This window comes from Lasiosphaeria miniovina, assembly GCF_030549165.1.
Source record: "Lasiosphaeria miniovina strain SMH2392-1A chromosome Unknown B0T26scaffold_5, whole genome shotgun sequence".
NCBI classification, from domain to species: Eukaryota; Fungi; Ascomycota; class Sordariomycetes; order Sordariales; family Lasiosphaeriaceae; genus Lasiosphaeria; species Lasiosphaeria miniovina.
The window spans coordinates 4,615,998-4,640,772 of NW_026848224.1; the positions used below are offsets into that span (position 1 = coordinate 4,615,998).

The 24,775-nt window shown below is 52.9% G+C and overlaps 8 protein-coding genes across 8 annotated transcripts; 4 read left to right on the plus strand and 4 right to left on the minus strand.

Annotated features, from left to right (window-relative positions):
• Nucleotides 1-2,300: 2,300 nt before the first annotated feature.
• On the minus strand, nucleotides 2,301-6,355 carry B0T26DRAFT_873826 (uncharacterized protein; the record flags this gene model as incomplete). Its single annotated transcript, XM_060448018.1, has 6 exons — nucleotides 5,502-6,355; nucleotides 5,333-5,435; nucleotides 4,408-5,257; nucleotides 3,786-4,345; nucleotides 3,162-3,440; nucleotides 2,301-3,092 (listed from the first exon to the last, which is right to left on the minus strand). The coding sequence occupies exons 1-6, from the start codon at nucleotides 5,906-5,908 to the stop codon at nucleotides 2,301-2,303; spliced, it is 2,991 nt and encodes a 996-aa protein (XP_060295102.1). The 5' UTR covers nucleotides 5,909-6,355.
• Nucleotides 6,219-7,936, plus strand: B0T26DRAFT_718331 (uncharacterized protein). The gene is made up of 4 exons (XM_060442380.1): nucleotides 6,219-6,843; nucleotides 6,902-6,937; nucleotides 7,024-7,253; nucleotides 7,344-7,936. Exons 1-4 carry the CDS (start codon nucleotides 6,492-6,494, stop codon nucleotides 7,671-7,673), a joined length of 948 nt encoding a protein of 315 aa, XP_060295103.1. The 5' UTR covers nucleotides 6,219-6,491; the 3' UTR covers nucleotides 7,674-7,936.
• On the minus strand, nucleotides 7,863-10,558 carry B0T26DRAFT_370939 (Acetamidase/Formamidase). Its single transcript, XM_060434675.1, has 10 exons — nucleotides 10,180-10,558; nucleotides 10,053-10,071; nucleotides 9,913-9,970; nucleotides 9,605-9,803; nucleotides 9,470-9,501; nucleotides 9,220-9,411; nucleotides 9,038-9,141; nucleotides 8,943-8,971; nucleotides 8,551-8,821; nucleotides 7,863-8,401 (listed from the first exon to the last, which is right to left on the minus strand). The coding sequence occupies exons 1-10, from the start codon at nucleotides 10,252-10,254 to the stop codon at nucleotides 8,052-8,054; spliced, it is 1,329 nt and encodes a 442-aa protein (XP_060295104.1). The 5' UTR covers nucleotides 10,255-10,558; the 3' UTR covers nucleotides 7,863-8,051.
• Nucleotides 10,559-11,071: 513 nt separating this feature from the next.
• On the minus strand, nucleotides 11,072-13,137 carry B0T26DRAFT_370925 (uncharacterized protein). Its single transcript, XM_060434674.1, has 5 exons — nucleotides 12,527-13,137; nucleotides 12,346-12,452; nucleotides 12,098-12,270; nucleotides 11,443-12,040; nucleotides 11,072-11,360 (listed from the first exon to the last, which is right to left on the minus strand). The coding sequence occupies exons 1-5, from the start codon at nucleotides 12,639-12,641 to the stop codon at nucleotides 11,115-11,117; spliced, it is 1,239 nt and encodes a 412-aa protein (XP_060295105.1). The 5' UTR covers nucleotides 12,642-13,137; the 3' UTR covers nucleotides 11,072-11,114.
• A 553-nt stretch (nucleotides 13,138-13,690) lies between these two features.
• On the plus strand, nucleotides 13,691-16,143 carry B0T26DRAFT_371144 (inheritance of peroxisomes protein 1-domain-containing protein). Its single transcript, XM_060434676.1, has 2 exons — nucleotides 13,691-14,201; nucleotides 14,259-16,143. The coding sequence occupies exons 1-2, from the start codon at nucleotides 13,928-13,930 to the stop codon at nucleotides 16,058-16,060; spliced, it is 2,076 nt and encodes a 691-aa protein (XP_060295106.1). The 5' UTR covers nucleotides 13,691-13,927; the 3' UTR covers nucleotides 16,061-16,143.
• A 505-nt stretch (nucleotides 16,144-16,648) lies between these two features.
• B0T26DRAFT_371225 (uncharacterized protein) lies at nucleotides 16,649-17,193 on the plus strand. Its single transcript, XM_060434677.1, has 3 exons — nucleotide 16,649; nucleotides 16,714-17,068; nucleotides 17,138-17,193. The coding sequence occupies exon 2, from the start codon at nucleotides 16,844-16,846 to the stop codon at nucleotides 17,054-17,056; it is 213 nt and encodes a 70-aa protein (XP_060295107.1). The 5' UTR covers nucleotide 16,649; nucleotides 16,714-16,843; the 3' UTR covers nucleotides 17,057-17,068; nucleotides 17,138-17,193.
• B0T26DRAFT_371233 (uncharacterized protein) lies at nucleotides 17,159-19,114 on the minus strand. Its single transcript, XM_060434678.1, has 3 exons — nucleotides 18,635-19,114; nucleotides 18,072-18,538; nucleotides 17,159-17,993 (listed from the first exon to the last, which is right to left on the minus strand). The coding sequence occupies exons 1-3, from the start codon at nucleotides 19,019-19,021 to the stop codon at nucleotides 17,261-17,263; spliced, it is 1,587 nt and encodes a 528-aa protein (XP_060295108.1). The 5' UTR covers nucleotides 19,022-19,114; the 3' UTR covers nucleotides 17,159-17,260.
• Nucleotides 19,115-20,727: 1,613 nt separating this feature from the next.
• On the plus strand, nucleotides 20,728-24,339 carry B0T26DRAFT_742293 (armadillo-type protein; the record flags this gene model as incomplete). The annotated part of the gene is made up of 6 exons (XM_060444084.1): nucleotides 20,728-20,910; nucleotides 20,996-21,215; nucleotides 21,269-21,444; nucleotides 21,504-21,935; nucleotides 21,992-24,063; nucleotides 24,132-24,339. The coding sequence occupies 6 exons, from the start codon at nucleotides 20,728-20,730 to the stop codon at nucleotides 24,337-24,339; spliced, it is 3,291 nt and encodes a 1,096-aa protein (XP_060295109.1).
• Nucleotides 24,340-24,775: the final 436 nt, after the last annotated feature.

Below are 24,775 nucleotides of genomic sequence, written 5' to 3' on the forward strand. Positions count from 1 at the left end.
GTTGCTCAAGCGATTCCAAGCGGCCTCATTGGTCTTCTCCCGCCTGCCATTTTGCACTCGAGTCAGAAGCTTCCCGCTGTGCAGAGATTGCACATCGCCTTTGGGCTATGACCAACCGTAAGCTGTGATCTTCGATAGATAGTCCCAAGGCTCTTAGTCGTGTCTTGCAGCATTTTGCGAACCAGTTGTTTCGTTTCCCAGGCCGAGAAAGCCAGTGGGGGAAGGGGATGTGAACGTCAAGACTTGGGACAGGAATCTAAGACCCTACTTATAGGCTGGCCATTACCAAGCATCGTCAAGTGCGTCAAATTTGCTTCCTCCATCTCATCTTTAAGCATGCCACGTAGCGGTATTGTTCCGATAAAGGCCGCCCAGGTGACCACATAGCTGGAAACTCTCTTCACCGGTATGGGGTGGACGAGATGAAGCCGTAGAGTTTTCTTATCCGGCCATCGTCTGGGCCTCTGCGGCCATGCCATACTACGCTGCCATGTATCTCGTTATTTGTACTTCCCAGGGGCTTCCGGTTGGCCACATTCCCCAGGCTGGCTTTGGAACGTGACTCTGCCGAGAGGGTTGTCAGTCCCAGCCAATATCTATCCTTGACCTCCAGTCACTGTCTTGAGTCGACCAGCCTCACTTGCCTCCGCCAAAAGTCGGTGTAGTAGATGGGATGGGGAGGCCTTGGCAGCCGCGAGCAAGGCAAAAGTGAGTTGGAAATTGTACAAATTACGTAGTGGTCTTTACACAACAGCAATACAGAGAGATTGCAGACATGAGCAAACCGATTGCTTCATACCCGGATAAGATAGTTCGGTTTTGTTGTGGCGAGTCCACCGAGCTCTGCAACGCTCAGACCTGGCAGCAGATTATTTGATGGTTTGCACGTCTTTGTGAACATGGTAATTAGGCCTTGGCTGGTCTTATTCTAGTGCTTTTCACAGGGTTTATATCACCGTCTTACATAGAAAGACTCACTTCTAGCAGATGTTCTCAAGACCGCGCCTATCTGGGAGACGGGGAGAAAACGAAATATAATGCAGATAGTCTAATCGGCTCCTGGATGCAAAATACGCAAGTGCAGATTTCCAAGGCAACGAGGGGTGCGATCTCGGGGCGGAAGATTACAGTCAAAAGGGTGTTGGATGTGAGCTTTGCATGTCCTTGGGATAAATGTTAGGTGAACAGGGGCCAACAGATTGTTTCAGTTTCACATGTTACGTGCAGCCAAGCTACGTAGCAATGAAGCACCATCGAACCAAAGGTCGGCTAGGGATCAGGCAATAAGCAGGAGACATGCAATCCTTTCTTTGTCGTTTAAGTTTTAGTCTAGATATGTATCTCTCTGCCATATTCAAGGTACCTGATTTAGCTTAGGCCACGGTGATAGAATGCCAGTGGCAGAGTTTGGAGTAATAGAACAGTGAAATCCAGCAAATTTACTCATTAGACACAATATCAACGACCTGGGATGGGAGAACATATTTGGGAAGGTACCTGCCTAGCGATAAGATCTGTAGCCAAATGGAAGGGCCGGCAATAACCACCGAAAGGTTCAACCCAGGGAGTGCGTTCTCTCAGTCATCAGAGCGGGGATCGCAAAGTTTTCTCTCCGTCAGGAATCCTCTCACTTGTTCGGAGAAGGCGGCTTCTGTCGAGCACAAAGTTTGCTGGTCACCACAAGCTTGTCACTGCCAAATTTGCCCGTTATTGTTCGATCTGTAAATGGCACGATATATCCGATGGCTCGCAGATGGCACATGAAGCATGAGACCACGACTCTCGCTCCGGTGGATTGGAACACCCGAACACATCTCAACGCACCATTTCAAGCCGAATTTGGCAACTTGTTCGAGATTGCGACTACGGAGTGACCCCAAGGCAGAGCCAGGTCAAGGGGGCCAAAGCAAATACCTCCATATACTGAATTTGCCACAATACAAATAAGCCGCCCGAACAAAGAAAACATTTCCACTACGTTGATAAACCCAAAAAGAAAGAAAAGAGATAACGAAGACCTATTTCGGAACCTCCCCAATACCCCCGGCCTGACCCTAAGCCGATCCCAGGAGAAAGGAGGCTACCCCAGACCTGGCCAGAACCCAACTCCAAGGTGCAAACATCGTGCTTTACCAGTCGCTGAGCACAGCGTCTTTTGTCTCCCCCAATTTTAGTTTCCAGCCACATATTCTCCGAATTAAATGCCAACACCAGACTTCAGGCAGAGTGACGGATACGCCGAAGAGTCGCGGCGGGACGATAAAATAGTTTTGCCAAACCGCGTGGCCTCTTGCTGTTGATCAATTTTCCAGGTACTTGTGGCGGATGAAGCAATCCTCTAGTTCCTTTTTCTGTTCGGCTGTGATAGCGCCGCGCTTGAGACTATCGTTGTAGAACCACTCGAGAACTTTGGAGCGGAGCTCGGTAGACGTTTTGCCAGAGTTCTCGGCTCGGCTTTCGCGCATCAATGTCTTCCAGTCCCCGAGGCTGTCGTTGATCATTACAGTACCGCGGTCGATTTCGGCGCACCACTCGAGAATCACCTTCTCCATCAGCTGGGCCTTGGTTTGCTGCTCGGCCTCAGCCTGCTCCTGTGCTGTCGCCTCGCTCATGGCCGCCTGCTTCTTTCTGGCGGCCTGCTCGGCAGCCGTAGCATCGTCGCGCTCCTTGCGCTTCTTGGCGCGTTCCTCACGTAGCTTCTTGATGTTGGCCAGGTGGCTGACGCTGTGGCCTAATCCTGCGTATTGTTCCGCGACACCGCTCGTCGACCGGTTGAGAGGCGGCGCGGTGAAAAAAAGAACACAGCCCTGCTCGTCGCGCTGGAACTGGTCGCGCACTTCCGTTGGGATGGCGGTATCAAGGCCGTCGGCGAGAGTATAAACCTCGGGGGCGCGAGGCACGTTGTAGACGTTGCCTGTGCTGGGGTTTGCGTGCGGCATCGCTGCAGAGCTTGGTGTCGGCGGCATGGTCTGGCGAGTGGGCGTCATGCCTGGAGCTGGGTGCACCGGGCGATGATGCGGGTCGTAAGCTGGGGCGAGGTGGGCTGGTGTCTGGTAGTGAAGTGGCGGCGGAGCCTGGGGTTGTGCTCCGTACTGCTGTGGGTAAGAATGAGGTGGGTAGTGTGGGCTTGGCTGCATCTGTGGCATCCCAGCATGCGGCACGTGCATTTGCATTGGCACGGGTTGTGGTTGCGGTTGGAGATGAAGCTGTGCTGGGGCAGCAGGAGGCGGTGCCTGCCGTGGCGCAAATTGCTGCATGTAGTGCGATGGCGACGGCGCGGGCGCAGGCGCGGCTACGGCAGGATGATGATACCCTGGCGTTCCCGAAACCCCGACGTCACCTTTCAGGTGGTTGCCGCGGTGGGGAGGTCCTATGGAAAGCGGCACCGGCGCGATGGCCGTGGGCAAAGGCAGAGCATGGGGCTCAGGAGGGGGCGACTCCTGCAATGTTGTCAGCTTTTTGTCCCCTTCGGGGCTAGCCATTCCAGAGACGGGGCGAGGGAGTACACGAGGGTGCGGTGCAGATTCGGGGACGATAAAAAACCAAACTGAAACAGTAAGGCGGGCGGGCGGGTGTTAGGCGAGAACCCAAATTCCAAATCGACTGCGATGGCCAGGGAGGATGGGATAGGATGGAGGGATGGGTACTGTAGATGAACGGGGATGGGTGGATGGATGGGGGTGGGGTGCAAAATTGGGCAAACTCTCGCAAAGCCGCTCTACGGGCCCAGGCAGGCAAACGGAATGCACACAGGATGCGACAGAAAGGAAGCTCGGCTCACTCACATTTGGCTCTCGAGGTCGGCGATGGACCGCCCCAATCAACGGAGGCGCGTTCGGGCTCCTCCAGGTCGGTTTAGGAGGCTCATCAGTCTCTTTGGCGTCAGCCTGCAGAAGGTGCTTGATCGGGCTGGGGTTCTTCTTCAGGTTGCGGGCGTTATCGAATAGATCCATCTCGTAGTCCCTCTCGCGGACCTCGTCCGGGAGACAGCTCGTCCAAGTCTTGATCTTGTTAAATCTATATTTTTCCTCGTTGTACCGCGCCTCGCAGAGATAGACAGCCTTGTCCCGCGGGAAGCCTCGCGGTCGCCCCTTGGGATAGCGAGTGATGAACATGACGAAGCACCGGTCTTCGACATCCTCAATCCGGTGGTCGCGATACTGACCCGTCTTGACCACCTCGTTTTCGTAGAAAAACTTGTCGAACCGGTGGACCGTCTGTTCCGGGCGGTAATACCAGCAAGCGTTCACCCACTTTTGGCCCGATGCGTCTGACCATGTCCGGAAGATCTGCGCGACAATTGGCTTCGACAAGTCGTTCGCGTTACGTATATGTACCCAGTCGCCTGAGGTAAAGTCAGACGCCGGGATCTGGGGGAATAAGGCACGACCAAAATACGCAACTCACCGACTTTCCAACTCTCACCCCGATACTCTATACTGGCGAGGGGAAGCTTCCCGTCTTCGTCGCGGAATGCATCGTCTGGCTTCGCCTTCTCAAGCTCGGTCAGGATGCGCGCCTGCTTCTGCAGCTCGACTGCATCTTCGTAGACCTCGCTGCCCTCTTCGTTATACTCTTTCGCATTCTCGAACATCAGCTCCAGGTCTTGGAGAACCTGATCGACGTTCTGGTACTTCTTGCGCTTATGCTTCTTCTTGATCAGGTCCAGCGCAACGGGATTACGGATTGCGGTATAGTAATCCGGAAGCTCTGCCTTGTCGGGGAGCTTCTCGAAGTGGACGACGCGCAATTGCCCGGTGTCATTCTTGTACTTGCGCAACCCCTTGAGCAACGCCTGAATGCGCCCCTCTAACGGCGTGAAGACTTTGGGCGGTCTACCGCGCTTCTTATGAGGATCATCGCCATCGTCTCCGCGATCTCTTCTGCCCGCTCCAGACTGACGTCCACGTCTCCGCGCCCGGCGGCGCCCGCCTTCGTCGTCAGAGTCGTCTTCGTCTTCGTCCTCTTCCTCGTCCTCTTCTTCGTCGTCCTCATCCACCTCCTCCTCGTCTTCCGGGGGTGGCGAGTCTTCGAACTCTGGCAATGGCCCAAGATCGGGCAACGCGGCTTCTTCGGCAGTAATATCGCCTTTACTGACCAGTTCATTGAGATTCTCCTTGAAGACCTCCTGCAAGCGCGCAGCGTCGGAGAAAATGGGAGCTGATGGTCTGTTGTAAACTTGCGCATTGTGACATATGCGCATAACGTCGTTGACGAACTCGTTAAACCCCGTGTAGGTCTTCTTGCCGAGCTTGGCCTATTGAACTCGGTGCGGCGCGTTAGCTAGATTTGCCAGAATTGGAAATGACAATTGGCCGCGCAATTAACCCACCCGAATGGTGCTGAAGGCCATGGGCTCTTTGATGACCTCGAAATAGTCGGGGAGGCTGCGTTTGTTTACCAGGCGCTGGAAGCCCGAGGCGATCTCGTGGTCCCTATTCGTTTCCAATCAGCATGGCGGCGCGACATCAAAACACCTCGACACAGCCCTGAAGACCTACTCTCCATCCACCTTGACCGTATAATGGCACAGGTACTCAGATGTCTCCTTGATGAGCTGCAGTATGTCGGGAGAAGAGTCATCGTGTTGCGCATCGTCCATGTCTTCGTCCGATTCCCCATCTGCGTCGGCATCTGCATCTGCATCCGCATCTACATCAGCGTCGGCATCCGCATCAGCGTCCGCGTCTACATCTTCGCGGACCTTGCGCGGGGCGTTGTCGGCATCCTTCATCTCGACATCCCCGTTGTTGCTGGTGACCTTTGCCTCGATCGATTCGCGCACCTCGATTGCGTCGCCAGCCATGCTGCTCCTGTGGGATCTCGGCGTAGATTTGCTTGCAGTAGGGGAGGATTTCTTAGCGGGCGAGATCTCGCCTCTGCTGGGTCGCTCGCGCAAAGTGGGCATCGCGGTTCCACGGGGGCATCCAAGACACAGAACCAAAGCGGTCTCGACAACCCGAGTCAGTCGCGAAATCTCCACACGCCAAAGGAGGCTCGACGTTAGCGCGGCTGGGAGCCGGGATCAATCGCATGCCGAGCCCTGGCTGCAACGCGCTGGGGCCTCGTTAGATGACTAACGTTTAGAGGTGGGTCTCGCTACCTGCTAAAGAGGAATAGTCGACAGTCGCAGTCTGGCCGGTCCGGCGTAAGGGCTCCCCCACAAGTTCCGGTAGCTGCGGTCTTCAAAGAGACCCGACGACAGGTGGTGCACCAACCCGCCTCAGCTCAGCATGCGGTGGAGAATTGGCCGAAGCTTGGCTTCTCTTCCTCAGGGATCCGGGCCCTGGGGAGGGAGACTTAGTTATCAGCGTTCAAGACTGGAGGAATACGTGGAGAATATCTGTCGTAGCAGCCAATCAATTTCGACATAGCCGACCAGTCAAAAACGGCAGCCCGACAGCGACACAGGTATTCCATATTCGCTTCTTCGCTCCAACCATCACCACCAAAAAAGATCCCGCCAATACTGGCGACGTTGTCATTCAAAAATGAAGATCCAGATACGCCTTCGGGCACCCAACGGACAGGCGCGTCTTGAGATTGACGATGAGTCCGCCGTGCAGGATCTCATCCCCCTAATCAAGGCCGAGACCGGCCTAGATACCTTCTCACTAAAATATGGCTATCCGCTGAAAAACCTTGACACGACACAGTGCGCGACTGTGAAGGAAATGCAGCTTCGAGGCGAAACCATCGTTATTGCTCCGGTCGAGCGTACACCCGCATCAGCAGACGCTAAAGCTTCTACAGTATCTGCCTCCGAACTGAAACCTTTCATCCCCAAAAGGATAGAACCAGATGAGACATCTCTAGAATGGCCTGAGAAGGGTGGTTATATTAGTAAGTTTCTCTCCTTGTGTCAAACACATTAACGATACACACTAACAAGTCACGTCAGTCCTTCGAGTGATGCCTGACGATAATAGCTGCATGTGTGAGTACCTCTCCTTGCTCTCTTTTTTATAGGCCACCTGAACCTGGAGAGTGACGACACCACTAAAAATACTAACGGCTGCACAGTCACTGCGTTTGGAGGTGCTATCGGGCTTGAAAATCCGTCCTACAAACTGCGCCAGCAAGTGGCAGAGTATATTCTCAACCATCCAGAACAATACTCCAAAGCCATCCTGGGAGACGATCCTATACGCTATACCGAGCGGATGAAACAGATGGACACATGGGGCGGCGCCATTGAGCTCTCCATTTTGTCCGACATCTACTCGATTGAGATCAGCTCCATAGATGTCAAGGCAAGTTGTCACTCCCCTCTGATCCACGACAGCTCCCAATACCCAGCGAACTTTTATTTTTTTGTCCTTGAAACTAATAGGATACTACAGTCACTGCGAGTTGACCGGTTTGGAGAAGGCAAGGAGAACCGTGTCATCATCCTCTATTCGGGGATCCACTACGACCGAATCGCTTTTACCATGGACCTAAGCTATCCCGTCGAGGTTGACGTCACCAAGTGGCCCACCGGCGACGACGACGTTCTAGCCAAGGCGCGGGATCTCGCGCAGAGGCTGCAGAACCTACACTACTACACAGACACGACAGATTTCGTGATAAAGTGCGAAATCTGCAACTGGATCGGCCAGGGGACACGCGATGCAGCGAAGCATGAGCGAGAGACCAAGCACAGTCAGTTTGGAGAAATGATCATTCAGTAGTCAGTTTGCACAAGGCGGCTGGGTTTGCAAATATTACCGCCGCCGCTGAGGGGGGTCTGCACATGGCGTTCTTGGAGGCCATATTCGGCGTTGCTCTAGCCACATTCTTGGATCATACATTGGTAGAGACATTTAGACCTGAATACCTAGGTGCACACAGCGTCACTTAATTTTGGGATTTGCACAGGGAAATTGTAACTCTTTTTCCGAAGCCCGAATTAATTACCTAGAAACATAATCGAACAAGAGGAGTTCCATTTGTATCGAGCTTTCACAAACCAGCAAACTCGACGGATAAATGATGCCTCAAACCCCCAAACGAAATCCCCAGCCCACGTTGATCAGCTTGGTCCCTTTTCGGTTGCGTCTACAGCAGCTTCACTCCTTATACGTTAGCCCACCGCCAAAGCTAGTCTCGCTGTTCTCCCCCCCGTTCGTGACCTTGCCCTCCGTGACGCCGGTCTCGAATGCGCAGCTGCCCATGTCTAATGTCTTGCCGTCGGTCAGGGCGAGCGCCGCCGTCGGCGAGATGTCAAAGTCGAAAATGTCCATAGGCAAACCCATAGTCGTGCAGGCATTTGGAATGTCGACGATGCCCGCGACATGTCCTTGGATCGGCGCGCATGACAGGAGGAGATAGATCTGGTAGTCGCTGTACCCGAAGCGCCGTAGGTACTCGATGCACCGCAGGCTGGTCTGGCGGTACGCTACAGTCACGTCCATGTAGTCTGTTGCGGCGGCGAAAGTCAGCAACTGTGTATATTGATCTTAAGCCGGGTCGTGTGTTCCTTTAAGGCGGTCCCAAGCGGAATATCTCGGCAAGATGGGTAGCAGATGGAAGGGAAAGAAAGACAGTTGAACAGAGACAGTGACATACGCTGCTTCCCATGCTGATCTACCGAGAAACCCTCAAAGTAGATGTATCGCCCGGGCCCAAATTGCGGCTCGACGAGCCCGGGAATATAAATGGGACTCTTGAGGCCTAGAGCGGCCATGCCATTTTTGATGACCTTGAAGTTGATGGTTATGATGCCGGCCATCTCGATAGCGCCGCAGAACGAGATCTCGCCATCCCCCTGTGAGAAATGTAGATCGCCAACACTGAACTTGGCACCCGCAACGTATACGGGCAGGTAGACCTTGGATCCCTTTGTATGGCCAAGTCAGCTGTTTGTTTTGTGTTCCCCATACACACCGGCGTCAAACCATGTGTATATGGCCAATATCTAATAGCTGCCTTAGCTACATTGTTTGACAGCCGAAACTTACCCTGGAGAGGTTCTTGATGTCGCAATTCCCTGCAACGTCTCTGGCGTTAGCAAGAAATATTTACTGTGCGTATAACAAACATGGGCAACACCCACCTCCGTGCTCAGGGCGGCCGGGAATGGTCCTCGCACCCTCCTTGCCGATCTTTTCCTTTAGCGTCGCATCTGCGCTGCCGGCGTGGACGTTGATGGGCTGAGGCCTGAGGGATACACATCAGTTCAGGACTCGGAGCAGTTCTAAGGGCATACTGCCTCCGGAAGGCCGGGCAAGGACTCACGGAAGTGCTACGTCTCGATCCTCGAGTTTGTTGGCGGTAATTAGCTTAGCTTCACGTGTATTCCACGTCTCCAGGACCTCGGCAGAGGGTGCACAACCCAAGATACCCGGATGAATGAGGCCGGCGAACTTGACGTGAGGGATGTGTCGACTCGAGCAGAAAATGCCTTCAAAGTCCCAGATGGCCTTGGCTCTGCAGTTATGAGTTAGCAACGTGAGGCATTTTTATTACTTCTGGGTGTGGTTATTACGCTGAAGGGTAGATTTCGTCGAGGAAGCCTCCCTGTCGTCACCGATCTGTCAGCTTACTCCCAAATCATCACCTTCAGTGAAGAAAAACGACATGTCTGTTTCGAGTCATATCGAAGCGGCGAACAAAGATATACCCCATTACCACGGTCAAAAATACCCGTGAATCCCCATGGTTGGCCTTGGAACGGCTGAACATCCATGATCTCCACCAAGAGTAGATCCCCTGGAGCAGCGGTCTCGACCTCGAACGGTCCAGACAAATAATGGACCTTGGTGAGGTCGACATTCTTGACATCGTCGGCATCGTCCGTGTTCAAGATCTGACCTCCAGTCCTGCTCGTATCGTATGGTAGTTAGTTGGTCTTTTCTATCTCACAACGTGATATAATTCTGCAAATATCCAAGAGATATCCAAGAAAAGGGGGTGGGGGGATATACTTGCCAGTCAAGGCACTCAATCTTTACAGTCTCGCCATCCTTGATCGTACCTGCGAATGGAACTATAGGAAACAGTAAGCATTGTCCTTTCTTATCTGTAGGTCCGAAGAGAGCTCGTCCTGGAATGGAAGGGAAATTACTCACTGTCCGGATGCCATCTGTTCTAAGTGTTTGTAATAAAAGAACCAACATTAGCAAAAATGTATCCTGGGCCGGCGGTAACGCTCTCAAATATCACAGGCTCCCACGTTTGGGACGGACTACGACCTACATGAAGACCGGGCTGCTCAGACGCGGGCGTGCCAAAGCTGACTTTGCCAACGGTTCGAATCCCCAACGTGCCCATACTGAGTTATAATGTCAAACAGGGTATTTCCACAGAGCTATAAAAAGGTGCAGCAAAGAGCAAAAAAGGACAGAACAAGGGAGCAAAATCAAGGCATCCAGCCCACCGAGGGGGAAGCAAACCAAGCTCAGATATAATAAGACCTCCCTCAAGCTACCCCGCACGTCCGTCCCGACCCTCGCATGAGCAGTGAGTGTCAACGGCGTAATGTACACGATCCCAAAACTGCATTTATCGAGGAGAATGGGCGGGTCGTGCAGCTGCAGGGCGGGCGGGGGAAGGGAGCGCCTGTTGAACCCTTATCACATCCTCTTTTGACTACATAGATACCTATGAATACCTCGACAGTGTCCGTCTCGAAGATTGGGGTGGCCCATACGCATCTCCTGGACCCCCGCGCTGCCACCTGTGGCTATCTCCGCTGCACACGGTGCGTCGCCGAGGGGCTTGGGGAGAGGGAAACTTGATAAGGAGCCGGCAAGCAGATCTGGGTTGGTCAAATTTGAAAGGACAGTTGCAAAGACGTAATCAATTCTGAAGTGCCAGGTATCGGCGACCGAACCCGATGGTAACGTTGAGAAGCACCCATTGCGCGCAAAACAGATAAAAATGCAGCGCCATATCCGACACCAAGCCTCCGCTTCAAATCGTAGGCTACGGGGAGATGTTGCGATAGGGTGCATGTGTTGGCAACCACCCATGTCCACTGTGGCAGGCCAAAAGTGTTGGTCATCTCGAGATCGTTCAATATTGTCCCATAAAGTGCAATACTGATATAAGCAAACCAGGCCAATGGGGCCTATTCCTTATGTTACATCAGAGCGATGGAATAAACCGGAGTCAAATCTACTACTTCAGATTCAGTAGCCAGTTGTTTGTGCGGGAGGTTCTGTTACCAGAGCAACTCCCTGGCCAACCGAGGAACGGGGATACGGATCGGTAGGTTGGTAGGGAAGCGGATCGTCGTGAAGAGTGTCCATATTCGCCAATGATAAGCTGAGGAACTTGTGTTTATTGTTCCATTCAACTTGTCTTGCCGTAAACTCCTTGCTCTGGGACACTGGCGGGGGTGGATCAGTTATCTTCGTGATCAGATAGGCCGTACTCTGTTATATCAGAAATTAGTACTTGCATCCGCAAAAAGGTCGAGTGACCGCTTGGTAATATGTTGTTGCTGCCAGAACTTACTGCCTCGGCGATTCCATAAATCAGAACACCAAGAAGGGGGATGCGTAGCAGAATATAAAAGCCGACACCAAATCCGAAGAGAATTCCTTGACGGTTGCGAAACCACTTCCTCTTTTCCTCCTTGGTGAAACGGATTCTGGCAAAGTAGGGGTCTAGTAACTCCCTCATCAAGCTCCTAGAAGCAAAATAGCTCTGCAGGAAGATAACGAGATACTTCTTTGGGACGAAGACACCAGCTCCGAAGACAATAGACGCCGGCCCCAAACCAACAGATTGGTTGAAGGTCCAGAAACTGGCGGCCGGAAGCACTAGCCGGCCAACAACTGGCAGGTATGATGTGGCGAAAATGGCGAGCGAGATCAAGCCCTTGCGGACATAGCGGTAGAGAAAAACTAATGCTGATCTTGGGATATATCTAGATACGGAGTCGGGGAGCCGAAAGAAGGACGTCGATGTGGCCGAGGAGCCGGCTTTGCCACCTGTGAGGGGATACTGCTTGAGAGCAGGATAGTACATGGCTCGTAGATTTCCTGGGTCCTGGTCATGCTTGTGCTTTTGAACGTAAGTCATATCTACCCATTTCAGAGAGTCCATGAAGCTGAGGCATGTTCAGTAGCTGTTCACCACGGCCGTTGACGTGTCACGCAGAGCTTACAGATCATCAAGGGTTGGTGTGATATAACGCATCAGACTCATGAAAAAGAGCGGCGCCTGGAGCACATGCTCCTCAATGAAGCCGAGACCATTGACCAGCTTATTATCCCAGCTGACATGATCAAGATCAAAGACAAACGAAGAAGCCCACAGGGAGCTCTTGATAAATAAGATCTAAAAGGGGAAACTAGTGAGCAAACAGCGAGATTCGATAAATTTAGACCGGGACACAATGAATCAGGGGCGCACCGGAATCGCTATCAAGGCGCGAATGGCGATGCCCGCAGCAATGGCGTTCATGGCCTGTCTATAGTGCTGAGAGTCGAAGAGATCTGGGTTTCGCAGCGCTCTGAAGGCTACAGTCGACAGTCAGTTGGCAAGGCCAATTCTACGGGATGAGTGCTGCAAGCACAAAGTGGGAAGAGCGTACCGCCAACCAGTGTCAGCTGCGCGCCTCGGAAAACGGCATTGAGATCGAAATGCGAAGTGTCGAGCTTCTGCTTCAGCTTCTCCCTGTCGATGTGCAGTTGCTCAGCCGAAGCCATGTCTGCATTGAAGTGCGTGGCCGACAACCTGCGATAGCCCAATGTAATTAATTATGGAAGGGTTGTGATTGACTATTCGGATACTCTGTAGACAGTTTCTAGTCGTTGGGGGGTGAGTCGTTGTATGTCAAAGATCTAAGCGGTGGTTCGTCAAAGTCCAGATGATGTCAGTGTTGCGGCTGCCCTGGCACTTGCATGCAGCGACGGGTACTGTAGAAACGGAGCACTTGAGCTGTTACTCTATACGGAATATGGCAGTCTGGTTATTGATGGAGTTCAGCTTTGTTGAGAATTGGACGGGGGCTCGCACCTTCAAGCCCGACCAAGCCCAATACTAGTAGCCGGTATCTGCTGCAACGGGAATTACCATAAATACCGCGCCGCATGGTACCCGTACGGAATACGAGAGCTTCCGCCCTTGGTGAGGTAAACTAAGTATTTTACGCAGACTATCGGAGTATCTTGTCTCAATCAAGTGCATCATTGAGGATTGAGGGTTGTAAAATGAAAATGGAAAGATCGGCGCTAGCCTAGTAAGCTACTAGTGTCGCAGTTCCTGGTCGGCCTGGCGATCCGCGTCCCTGGGATGGGCAGCCGTGTTCCATTGTTTTGGTGGTAATAGCCCCACGAGCTGCAGGACATCAAGCAGCTGACTTTAGAAGCTTTTGCTCTCAAACGAGTAGCCGGGTAATTATCTATTCTACGACTAAATGTAGTAGAGCGTGGGTCTGATAATTCTTCTGCCTCCCTTGGGACTAGGGAGTTTCGTAAAATCTATCTCTTAACCGAGCTTGTACCTGGACGTGCCTAGTTAGCAGTGCAAGTTAGTGAGGTGTGGGGCTGCTTCGTTCGGGATCCTCGTCGTCGCGCTATCGAAGTCGGCCATCAACGGAACCGTGCCTTCAAATTCGGGAACTGCGCTCCGGTGAATCGAGCTTCCCAACCACCAAATTGTTTGACTGATTGCCTTTTCTCATCGCTGGCGCCATTTGCATCGCTATCCTAATTCATACCGACCATAGGGCAGAGACCTGGCGCACATACATCTGCTCGCGTGGCCGCCACATCGGCGATCTGCCCCATACCCAGACCCGGCCATCGTTCCACCTCGAGACGGCCGATCTTGGGTGAGAGTCAGAAGCGCCCAAAACTGGCACCAGCGCCAACTTCGACGCTGTCAATCGAGAGCCGCCTTCGCCGGTAGCCCATAACATCAACACTCTGCGCCATGGTCGTCGTCTTTATACTTACTTCCACGATGCTTCGCAAACTAGACTGAAGGGACGATGGAGTTCTCAAAGACCCCAGGCGCTACCTTCGCCGCGCCGCGCCGCGTATTCACTGCCCCCGTTCACCCGACCGCCCCGCAGCAAGCCTCGTCGTCCCAATCCGCCCCCAGTCTCGTCGATACCATCTACGACCACCCTGCTGTCAAGATTCTTGCTTTTACCGCTGGACCGCCTTGGGTCCCTCCGAGCTCGAGATCAGCGAATGCGCCGCCTGAAGTTGAGCCTGGCTCGCTGCCTTGGTCTTCCCAGACCGAAAGAACTATTGCGAATGGTGGGTTGTTCTGGAATCCCTAATCTGGCCTGGCATATCTAACTTGTGTGTTTGAAGGCCCCTTTCGCATCTACCGCGCCCCCGGGTCTGTAGCCTTCCTCAGCTGTGGCTCTGCGCTGCAGCCCATTCTCCCCAAGAGCCAGGCTTGGTGTGTCGACGAGACATCGAGTAAATATGTTCTGCAAATCCGAAGACCCCAGTACTGGAGGATAGAACTCCCACTCAAGAGTGACGAAGATGTGCGCCGTGCCCAGCTTTTGCGAGAGGTCTTCGACAAAGTGCTCCAGTTCGAGAAAACGGAGTGTCCGTTTAATCGCACCTTTACCGTCGAGCTTCCAGAGCAGCCGCAGACTCCGGTCAAGAAACGGCCATGGACTCCTGTGCGAAGGGTTCAAACATCTTTGCCTCCAACCCCGGTGACGCCGATTGAGATGGTCCATTTGCAGAAAAGAGAGGAGAAGTATGAGCCGGCATCAAGCTTGGACGGCCCCGAGAGCACCTACGACTCGGAGGGGAGCTCGTTTGGCATAACGCCCCGCCCAGGGTCATCGGAAGCCGAGGAACTGGTCTCAAGGGATACCGGAAACCTTGAGGACAATGAAGATTTTGCTGGGCTTCGACATGGTGGGGGCGAGGCGTCTCCAAAAACCGGCGCGGAGCTTCTCTCACTGCCAAAACCGCCTAAGCTGGACGGTTTCCGGGCTACTCGTTCTGTTACAGCTCCTCCGCAATTAACGCTGGTCGCCTCCCCTCCCTCAAAGCAAAAACAATGGGAGCCCGCCGGAATTCCCATGGAAGCCCCGAGACCTCGGTCGCCAACTGAGCCGCAGGATTCCTTCCCCAGTCCGCAATCGTTCCCTCCGTCCCCTCCTATGTCGGATTTTGGATCCCTCGTAGACCAGGACCGTCGAGCCGGGGATTCCATACTCCCAGAAGAATCGTTCAGCAAGCAAGAGACGCCGAGTTCGACAGAAGTTCCAGCCCCCACGCGGACATGGGGTATCAGCACGGCTGAATCACAACAATCGGAGGGCAACGGCTCTGTTAAAGCCTCTCCGTCTACCCCTGACGTCGATTGTTCGCCATCACATAGCGCAACAATACCTGAAGATACAGTTCCACCGATTTCACCGGTCTTCGAGGAGCAAATCCCAGTTACCTCTGTGTCCTCGCCGAACCTTTCTAGGTCATCCTCAGTAGTCGCACGCCGTCCACAAATCCGCCACAGAGCAACAACAAGCAGCAGTATCTCACCTAGCAGGAGAATGCTGTCGCCATTACCTCCCGCAGCAAACCTCTTCTCGCCACACCAAATTCACGTATCAACGGCTACGGCGAACACTAGCAAGCTGGCCGTGGTACGCCGGCTGCCTATGGCCGTAATCCAGAAGACATGCGAGATTCTGATGTCGCCCCCGTCACATTTAATCAACTTGATGTTGAAGGTGGCTGCACGCATCGCCGCCGGCGAGTGGCGTGGCTTTTTATCTGGTACAGATGACCATGGTGAATGGATTCCGGTCCAATGGGACTGGTCCGACGACGAAGACAATACAACCGACAGCCATAACAGCCATGGCCAGCGTGCGGCAGACGACGAAGACGACTGGCCCTTGACTAGGGGACGAAAAATGCGGCTTCCGGGCAGCTTTCCCGAGTCAGACGACGAAGAGTTTCAAACCCTCCCTAGTGCAGAGCAGCCCGTTAGCGAAAACACTCCTAGCGATATCTACATCGATGAACATACCGGCGTATCAACTCAACCTGCCCCTCCCCCATCTCCGGGACCGTCGGTAGACGACGTAGATCCTGCTCAGCAACAGCAGTCGGATTGGAGTCAGAGTTGGGGTGTCGACTAATTAAAATCACTGCTCTTGACAGCCATGAACATGGTTATACAACAGTATAGCATCGATTCTCATTATTTTACGAACTCCACACCTCGCTCTCAATATTGCTCTTATGGCCATTGGTTACAGACAGAAAGTCGGGGATATCCGACCTCTCCCATTCTCGGGGCTGTCATTAGCAGCCAGTATCTCGATTTTTTTGATTTTTTTTTTGCTTCTGTATAACGTTGACACTTGTATTTCCGTAATGCTTTGTATAAGTAGGGGCTTCATGTTGCACAGGGAGTTGCGCAAGGTCAGGTCCGGAGTGCCCTGGCGTCTTTCTATCTCTTTTCCCCCATATCAGGCAGCGTGGAGATTGGTAACAAGCGGGATTGGAACGCTTCCGGAGTTTCTGCTTTCTTTGTTCTTGCTGGCTCAGCCGGCTAGAACTGCTGTGGTAGGTATGCATTTTTTTTCCATGCATGCGTGTATCAGACGTCTCGGGTAAACGCGTCACAAACCGAAGTCTCGACGCGAGAGAATGAGCAAAGCACGAGGAAGAGTGGATGGATGATGGGGTTGGTTGGATAGGAAGTGGGAAAGGAGCGCAACAGTCGTACGCAGCATATTTATTCCATTCCGTATTAGCCGGGAAGCCACATACTTACCTCTCCTTGAAGGTCCAAGGTTTGAGTAACACGTTATAATACCCCTCTATTGTCTAGGGATTAGAACTTGTTTGTGGGCTTGTTTGGTCGGTCGCCCTTCTATTGTGTCCTCGTTTCCGGTTTCCATAGTGCCGTGTCGTTGATGGATAGAAACTTCCCTATAGGGGTTATGGTGATAGCATGTTTTATTTTATCAGCCATTGATGGTTTCTCCCCATTCGCACATCCACCTAAACGCACAAAGATATCTACATCTCTCTTTTTTCCGCAAACCCCATCAACCCATCAGGGTCACGAAACACTGGGGCAGCTGGAGCCACGAGTTATGAACCCCAAAAACCCCTTACCTAGTTAGCAGAGTAACGAGGTATGGCAACGAGCTGTAAACTTGTCTAGAAATGCAAGAGTCTTAGTATTTATCTGTCCGCAACAATAGAATGAAGACAGCGTATAGTGAAGCTGATGAAAATTTACGGCTTTATGATTTTGCATGTCTAGCTATTCAGCCTCGTGGGCTGAGCTATATTAATTATGCGACGTTTCTCCCGTACGCTTTGGCTCATCTCCTAACATCCAGGCTTACCCGTCCGCCCTCAAGATTTGGTCGCACCGAGCTGCTCGAGCTTCGTCTCCGGCGGGCGCGCTGCTCGGCAGGATCCGATGGATGGAGACCTCCTGATCTGGCAAACAAGTTCAGGATGTCGGTCAAGGACACCACACCTGTCAGCCTACCAGACAAGCCAGCCCCTGGTAACGCGGCGGATGGCACGGACACAAAGCTCTGACCTGGGAGAGGAGATTGCGGTGCTGAGAGCACAGGAGTAGCCGGAGGGACGATAATTGACGGACCAGGGGGTGGGCTGCTTCCGGCGCCTGTGACCGCTCCGGGGGCAGCCGCTGGGGCGCTCGCGAGGGTCCCACTCGGGTAGCTCGGCTGAAGGAGAGGCGTGGCAGGGGCACTTGGGGAGGGTGAGGCAGACTCGACAACCCACATGCGGTGAGAGTGGGTTGCGACAAGCTTGGCGACCGTGTGGGCGAGCGTCGAATACGGGTTCACGTAGAAGACGGGGAAGGAATCGCGACCACGTTCGACACCGCGCTCGGACAAGATCACGCTGATGAAGTGCATGGAAGAGCTTTTGAGCAGTGGGAGACTTGCCGCACTGGTCAGGAGCCTGACATCTGCTGTGGAGATATTCCCGACAACATTCAACCCATGGTCGACAACCGCCACTGAACTAAGTCCCTCGGTATTCATCAGCAGCAAGGCATCAGCAAGAGGCGCGTCGGCACTATCATCAAGGGTCAGGTGTTAGCATAGGTGTCTCCGTGTGTGTCTTGCGAACGATGCGGCAATTTCCGACACTTACTTGATGGCAATGATCTGCTGGGTTCCGATCTGGAGATCTCGGAGTACACTTCCATACAATCGGTCAATCACCGGGAAGTTAACAGCCTCGTTCCAAAAGAACTCGAGCAAGCGTAGCTGGCTGAGGATGCCAACAACTTCGGATGCCTGGTTTGTAAGTAGAAGACGATGAATTCCGCTCCCAAAGGCCTCCATCGCCTTGTCGAGAGTCAGTTCGGCTGGCAGTGCCACTAGCTGTTCCTTGCGGCAAATTGATTGGATCTCACGCAAGGCTATGGCAGTTTGCGATTGTGCTTTCTTCGAAATTCCATCATATAGCTCAACATGCTCTTCGTCAGGTTTCGCAAGGCCTAAAACCACGAGCAGGTATGCGTTCAGGTCATTGTGATCAAATGTGGAGACGGCAGTGGTCGAGGCGGGCGTCTCGCGGACAAGCACAACATTGCTTGGGTTGTTCTTAACAAGAAGCTACACTCGGAAGAGACTTTATTAGCTTCCCATTGCAAGGTCGTCGTGTTTTTATTTTTCCTTTGGGGAATGGGAATTGTGGAAAAGGAGGCGCACCATGGTCGCATCCTCAATGCTTGTGTCCAAGTCAACCCACCTAACCTCATCCGACGCCAGCTCCCCAAGAGCAATGTCCCGCCACTCTCTACCAGCATAGCGGGTGTTAGGATGGCGGTTAGATGGTGGGTGGTTCAGTAACTCCTGGATCGCCTGCTGGGTAAAGGAGGGGTGTCTGTGGGCGCGAGGTGATGGCGGGGGGTGCCTCTGGTTCTCGGCGAAACTCTGTCGATGTGAAGCGATATGGCCTGGCTTGTGGTGACTTGACTGCGAATTGCTGCGCTCTGGGGGTGAGACAGTTGGAGCACCAAGGGAGCTGCTCGAGCCATTGGCATTACTCGTCGGCAACACTGTTGGTGAGGAATCGAGAGGGCGGTCTGAGTCCATGATGTCTTATGGTGGTGGCGGTGCGGCAACAGCGGCGACGTTTGCGGAAGGCGGGTCGCCTTTCCAAGAGTCTCCTCAGATGAGAGCCAGGGCACTTGGGGAATTGCTTGTAGAAGTCGAATTGAATTTGGCTGTTCGAGGAATCGTTCAAATGCACCTAGGCATGGACTATGACGAGCTAAGCTCATGATGCGGGGTCGTGTCTCGGCGGAGGCTGCTAGGCGCGTAAATTGCCCTGAAATTGGGGTGGCTCAACGCCAACAACGCGTGACATTCCAGTGGCGGTACAGTACAGCAGGTCGTACGGAGTATTACCGTACGACAACTCGTCATTATGGTCACAAGCTCAGAAAGCCACTAGCAACCTGGAACATGCGACTCCCACATCTCTTCGCCCGAGTTAGATATACCGGCCAGGTCCGCCGCCAAATATCCCAATCTGGACGGCATATCTTGAGGGAAAATACAGGGCATCGAGAAGATTGGCACGCGTAAGGTTACTGTGAGGAGCCTGGATTAGCACGGGACTCCACAGTGCCTCAGGTTTCAGGCTCTTGTTCGGAATGGAGATTAAGTGCATGGCAGGTGGTACATACCTGATATACTCGGGGCACTATCCCAAGTCAAAAAGGTTGATAACACCACCTCAAAGAGACTCGATCAGAAACTTTCTTGGAGCCGTCTCAAAAATTGCACTAGGTCATCACCTACACCCGTCGGGTTGCAGGAGAATACTAAGTATATGCAGGCATACTTGTCAAGTCCATTAATCCATGATTAAAGAGCGTTAGGTGTTCAAGCCGTTTGTTAAACCGTCCGAGCAGGAAGAGGAGCCTAGCATGGCCAAACAGCTTCCATTAGGCCTCAGGTCAGATTAATGGGTATTCTCGTAGTATGTATGTACAGTACAAGTCTCCACCTTCACAGCTTCCATTGCTCCTAGCCCAACTTGCCAGCGAAGCCAAATATTTGGACACTGCACGAATGGAGCTGCGGCATCGAAGTTGGAGGGGTGATGGAGCTTTAATGATTTGACCCAGAAAAATATCTCCAGCAAACGTTTTTCTAGCTTTCTTTCTAAACATTCACTCACATCTTTCAAGGTTATATAAAGAAGTCCATTTAAACCCATCCACCTGCCCAAGGTTGTGCTCTGCGCTGACCGGAAGTGCCAAAATCCATGCCAAGACTTGGTGGTTGGTCTGTATGAATGGGGGACGGGGTGGCAGAAAACCCCCCTCCGTGCCCCTCCTTCTCCAGCACCCGTCCAGACCCAATCAAAAAAAATATTGAGCACTCAAAGTTGTTCCCCTCCTCCCTAACGTTGAACCTCTCCTATTCACTTCCTTCCTCAATACGCCTTGCGCCGGGGCACTTTCGCGCGTCCTTACCCATAACGCGTTCTTTATCTTGTTCCTGGCTCACGCCCTCTACGGCCATTTAACGCTGGTATTATTTGACTTGGCGACCTTCATACCAACGCGTTCTGTGCCGTGGTTTCGCTCTGCCTAACGGTTCGCAACCCCCCACCCTTGCCTTAGTTCTGCCTTTCCATGCCTGCCTCGTCGCGTTCAGCACAGCTGACCGTCTTTGTTCGTAGATAGGAGCAGCAACCGTCACTAGTGATTTCACTCCCACGCCATCGCGTGCTCTAAAGCCTGCAGCGTCTCGTTATCGGCCCCGATCCTCACATTGCCGTTCTCAAGATGTCGGTTCTCCCGCCCGAGGTCCATGCCGAGCTGGCTCAGCTTCTCCAAGCCCTCCAAGCTTCCGACAACAATGTCCGAACTCAAGCGGAAGAACATCTGCAAAATAACTGGACCACCACACGGCCAGAGATCCTGTTGATGGGCTTGGCTGAACAGATTTCGTCGTCGAGAGATGCATCGGTACGTCTACAATTCTAGATTTCGGGCTGTTAGACCTCCCAGCCCGGCCAACGCTAACGTTAATCCGGCCTGCCTTTCCAAAAAGATTCGCGCTTTTTCTGCCGTTATTTTTAGGCGAATAGCCTCCAAAACGCGGAAGACGGCAAGCTCGGAAAATACCGATATGTTTTTTTCTCTGGGCAAGGAACAGGCCGAGGCTATCCGCATAAAGCTCCTGGAGACGTTGGGAACAGAGTCTGACCGGGCCGTCCGCAACAAGATCAGCGACGCCGTGGCTGAAATCGCCAGACAGTACTCTGACAACAGTTCGTCACCACAGCGACTCTTGATACCGTAGATTGAAGCTGACAGTCTTTAGGCGAATCGTGGCCGGAACTCCTATCGGTTCTTTTCAATCTTAGTCAACAACCTGACGCTGGTAAGCGTGAGACTGCTTTCCGTGTCTTTACCACGACTCCTGGCATTATCGAGAAACCGCACGAGGAAACTGTGGCCCAAACATTTGCCCAGGCCTTCAAGGATGAGTCCGTCTCGGTATGGCGAGCCTTCCTCCCGTACTGCCTTGGCTACCAGCTAATGAAAATTTTTTAAAGGTCCGACTAGCAGCGATGGAGGCATTCGCCGCATTCTTCCGATGCTTGACTAAGAAAAACCAGACAAAGTACCACGGCCTCCTGCCCGAAGTCTTAAATATCCTACCCCCTATCAAGGATTCGCAGGATTCCGAAGATCTCAGCAAAGCCCTCGTTGCTCTCATCGACCTCGCCGAAAGCGCGCCCAGGATGTTCAAGCCCGTCTTCAACAAATTGGTTCAGTTTGCCATCTCCGTCATTCAAGACAAGGAACTGAACGACCTATGTCGGCAAAACGCTCTTGAGCTTATGGCAACGTTTGCCGACTATGCTCCGTCGATGTGCAAGAAGGATCCTAATTACACTAGTGACATGATCACTCAATGCCTCAGCCTAATGACGGACTTGGGCGAGGATGACGATAATGCTGAAGAATGGCTTGCGTCTGATGATGTAAGTCAGCTGTGATTCGAGCATGAAACCCCCAAAATGCTGACGGTGTCCTGCAGTTGGATCAGGAAGAAAGCGACCATAACCATGTTGCTGGCGAGCACTGTATGGACCGGCTAGCCAACAAGCTTGGAGGCTTGGTCATTCTCATGCCGACCTTCCGTTGGCTACCGCAAATGATGCAGTCTCCCGCCTGGAGAGACCGCCACGCTGCTCTGATGGCAATTTCTGCCATCTCGGAGGGATGCCGGGAGCAGATGATTGGTGAACTGAAACCTGTCTTGGAACTCGTCGTTCCGGCTCTGAGAGACCCGCATCCCCGCGTACGCTGGGCTGGGTGTAATGCGCTGGGGCAAATGAGCACCGATTTTGCCCCCACCATGCAAAAGGATTACTACGATGTTGTGCTCAAGGCCATCGTCCCCGTTCTGGAGTCCCCTGAGGCGAGAGTCAAGTCTCATGCCGCCGCAGCTTTGGTCAACTTTTGCGAGGAAGCCGAGAAGAGTGTTCTCGAGCCTTACCTTGACGAGTTGCTTTCTCAGCTCTTTCAGCTCCTCCAAAACGAAAAGCGATATGTTCAGGAACAGGCGCTATCGACAATTGCGACAATCGCCGACGCGGCTGAGAAAGCCTTTGCTAAGTATTACAGCACCCTCATGCCCCTGCTCTTCCAGGTTCTCAAGCGCGAAGATGACAAGGAATTCCGCCTGCTCCGTGCCAAGGCTATGGAGTGCGCGACCCTCATTGCGCTCGCAGTAGGGTACGAACGAATGGAGCAAGATGCTTATGAGCTGGTTCAACTCTTAGATAAGATTCAGGACAACATTACGGACGCAGACGATCCCCAAGCTCAGTATCTGATGCACTGCTGGGGAAGAATGTGTCGAGTCATGGGCAAGCATTTCCTTCCATGCCTGCCCAAGGTCATGCCGCCTCTGCTCCAGCTTGCCAGCGCCAAAGCCGATATTCAGCTACTGGAAGACGATGAGCAGATCGAACAGTTCCAACAAGAAGACGGATGGGAGTTGCTTCCTCTTCGCGGTAAAACCATTGGAATCCGGACGAGCTCCATGGATGACAAAAACATGGCCATTGAGCTTCTTGTCGTCTACGCACAAGTCCTTGAAGGAGACTTTTCTCCCTGGGTAGCCGATATTATGGAGAAGATTGCTCTTCCTGGCCTCGCCTTCTTCTTCCACGACCCTGTGCGGTTTGTATCGGCCAAGCTTGTTCCACAGCTTCTCGGTTCATACAAAAAGGCTTTCGGCCCCGAATCTACCGAATTAAACACGCTCTGGCTGAACACCGTCGTCAAGTTGCTCGAAGTACTCACTGCAGAGCCCGCTATTGACACGCTGGCAGAGATGTATCAATGCTTCTACGAGGCTGTATCAGTAATTGGGAGGCCATGCCTTACTGCCGAACACATGGATCGATTTATCGACGCGGCCACCACCACACTCGAAGACTATAAGGAGCGTGTCCAGCGACGGGCCGATGATGCTGAGAATGCCGCTGCAGAAGACGCAGAAGACGAAGAGGAAGAGCTGCTCATAGCTATCGAGGACGATCAGACACTCCTCTCCGATATGAACAAAGCCTTCCACTGCATCTTCAAGTTCCATGGTTCTACCTTCCTTCGCCCCTGGGAGCGCCTGGTTCTCACGTACGATGGATTTCTGAAATCGAGCGACCCCACCCAGCGACAATGGGGCTTGTGCATAATGGATGATGTTCTCGAATACTGTGGCTCGGACAGCAGCATTTATGAGCGTTACATTACGGGCCCACTGCTGAGCGGCTGCGATGATGCATCGCCCGCAATCCGGCAGGCGGCGGCCTATGGTATTGGCGTAGCTGCCCATCGTGGTGGGCAAGCCTGGGCAACATTCGTCGGAAACGCAATCGAGCCCCTTTTCCGGATCATGGGGACACCAAATGCGCGCAGCGAAGAGAATGTCTACGCGACAGAAAATGCCTGTGCTGCAGTTGCAAAGATCCTCCACTACAACGCATTTGAGGTCCCGAACGCCGACGCGGTTATCGCCCAGTGGGTCAACTGTCTACCCATCACCAACGACGAGGAGGCAGCTCCATATGCGTACGCTTACTTGGCTGAGCTCATTGATAAGTAAGTCTTTGCAAGGTACATTAATGTTGAAAGATAAAAAGCCGGGCTAATTGGATACTTTTATTTAGGCAACATCCCGCCGTCTTTGCACAAGCCGAAAAGGTCTTCTTGTTCGTGGCGCAGGCTCTCGAGGCCGACACCCTGACTGGGCAGACAGCTGCCCGAGTCTGTGGGGCAACCAAACTGCTCGTTGCGAATACCAACACGAACGCGGAGTTGATCCTCCTACAATTCTCTCCCGATGCTCAAGCGGTTATTCGTGCACATTTCAGCTAGATAGCCGCCGCGCACCTGCGGGGCTTGCTCCTGTGCAAGTAATGAACTAGGACTCGTGTATCCCAGAATTGGCCTAAACACAAAAGGACACAGGATACCTAATACGAGTCTAGCTACGCCTGGGATGTTGGGGCGGTATGTGGAGCCCATATGTTTCTACCGGTGCGCTTGGATCATTCCTGCTAGTGAGGAGAGAAGGGGGATTTGAATCGGCCTATGATACCATACTACTTGCTTGTTCCCGAATTCGCAAATATCCACGTTACACATGCCTCATTTTCATCGCCTAGCTGGAATATTTATTTTGTCTTCGAGTAATAGCCATTAAAAACATGGAAAAATAGGAAAGTCCTACAACGAAGATAGCGCTTGCTTTTCCGCAATAGGGTACGCGTCCTAGTACTTGATTATGTAGCCGCAAACTTCAATGGGCTTA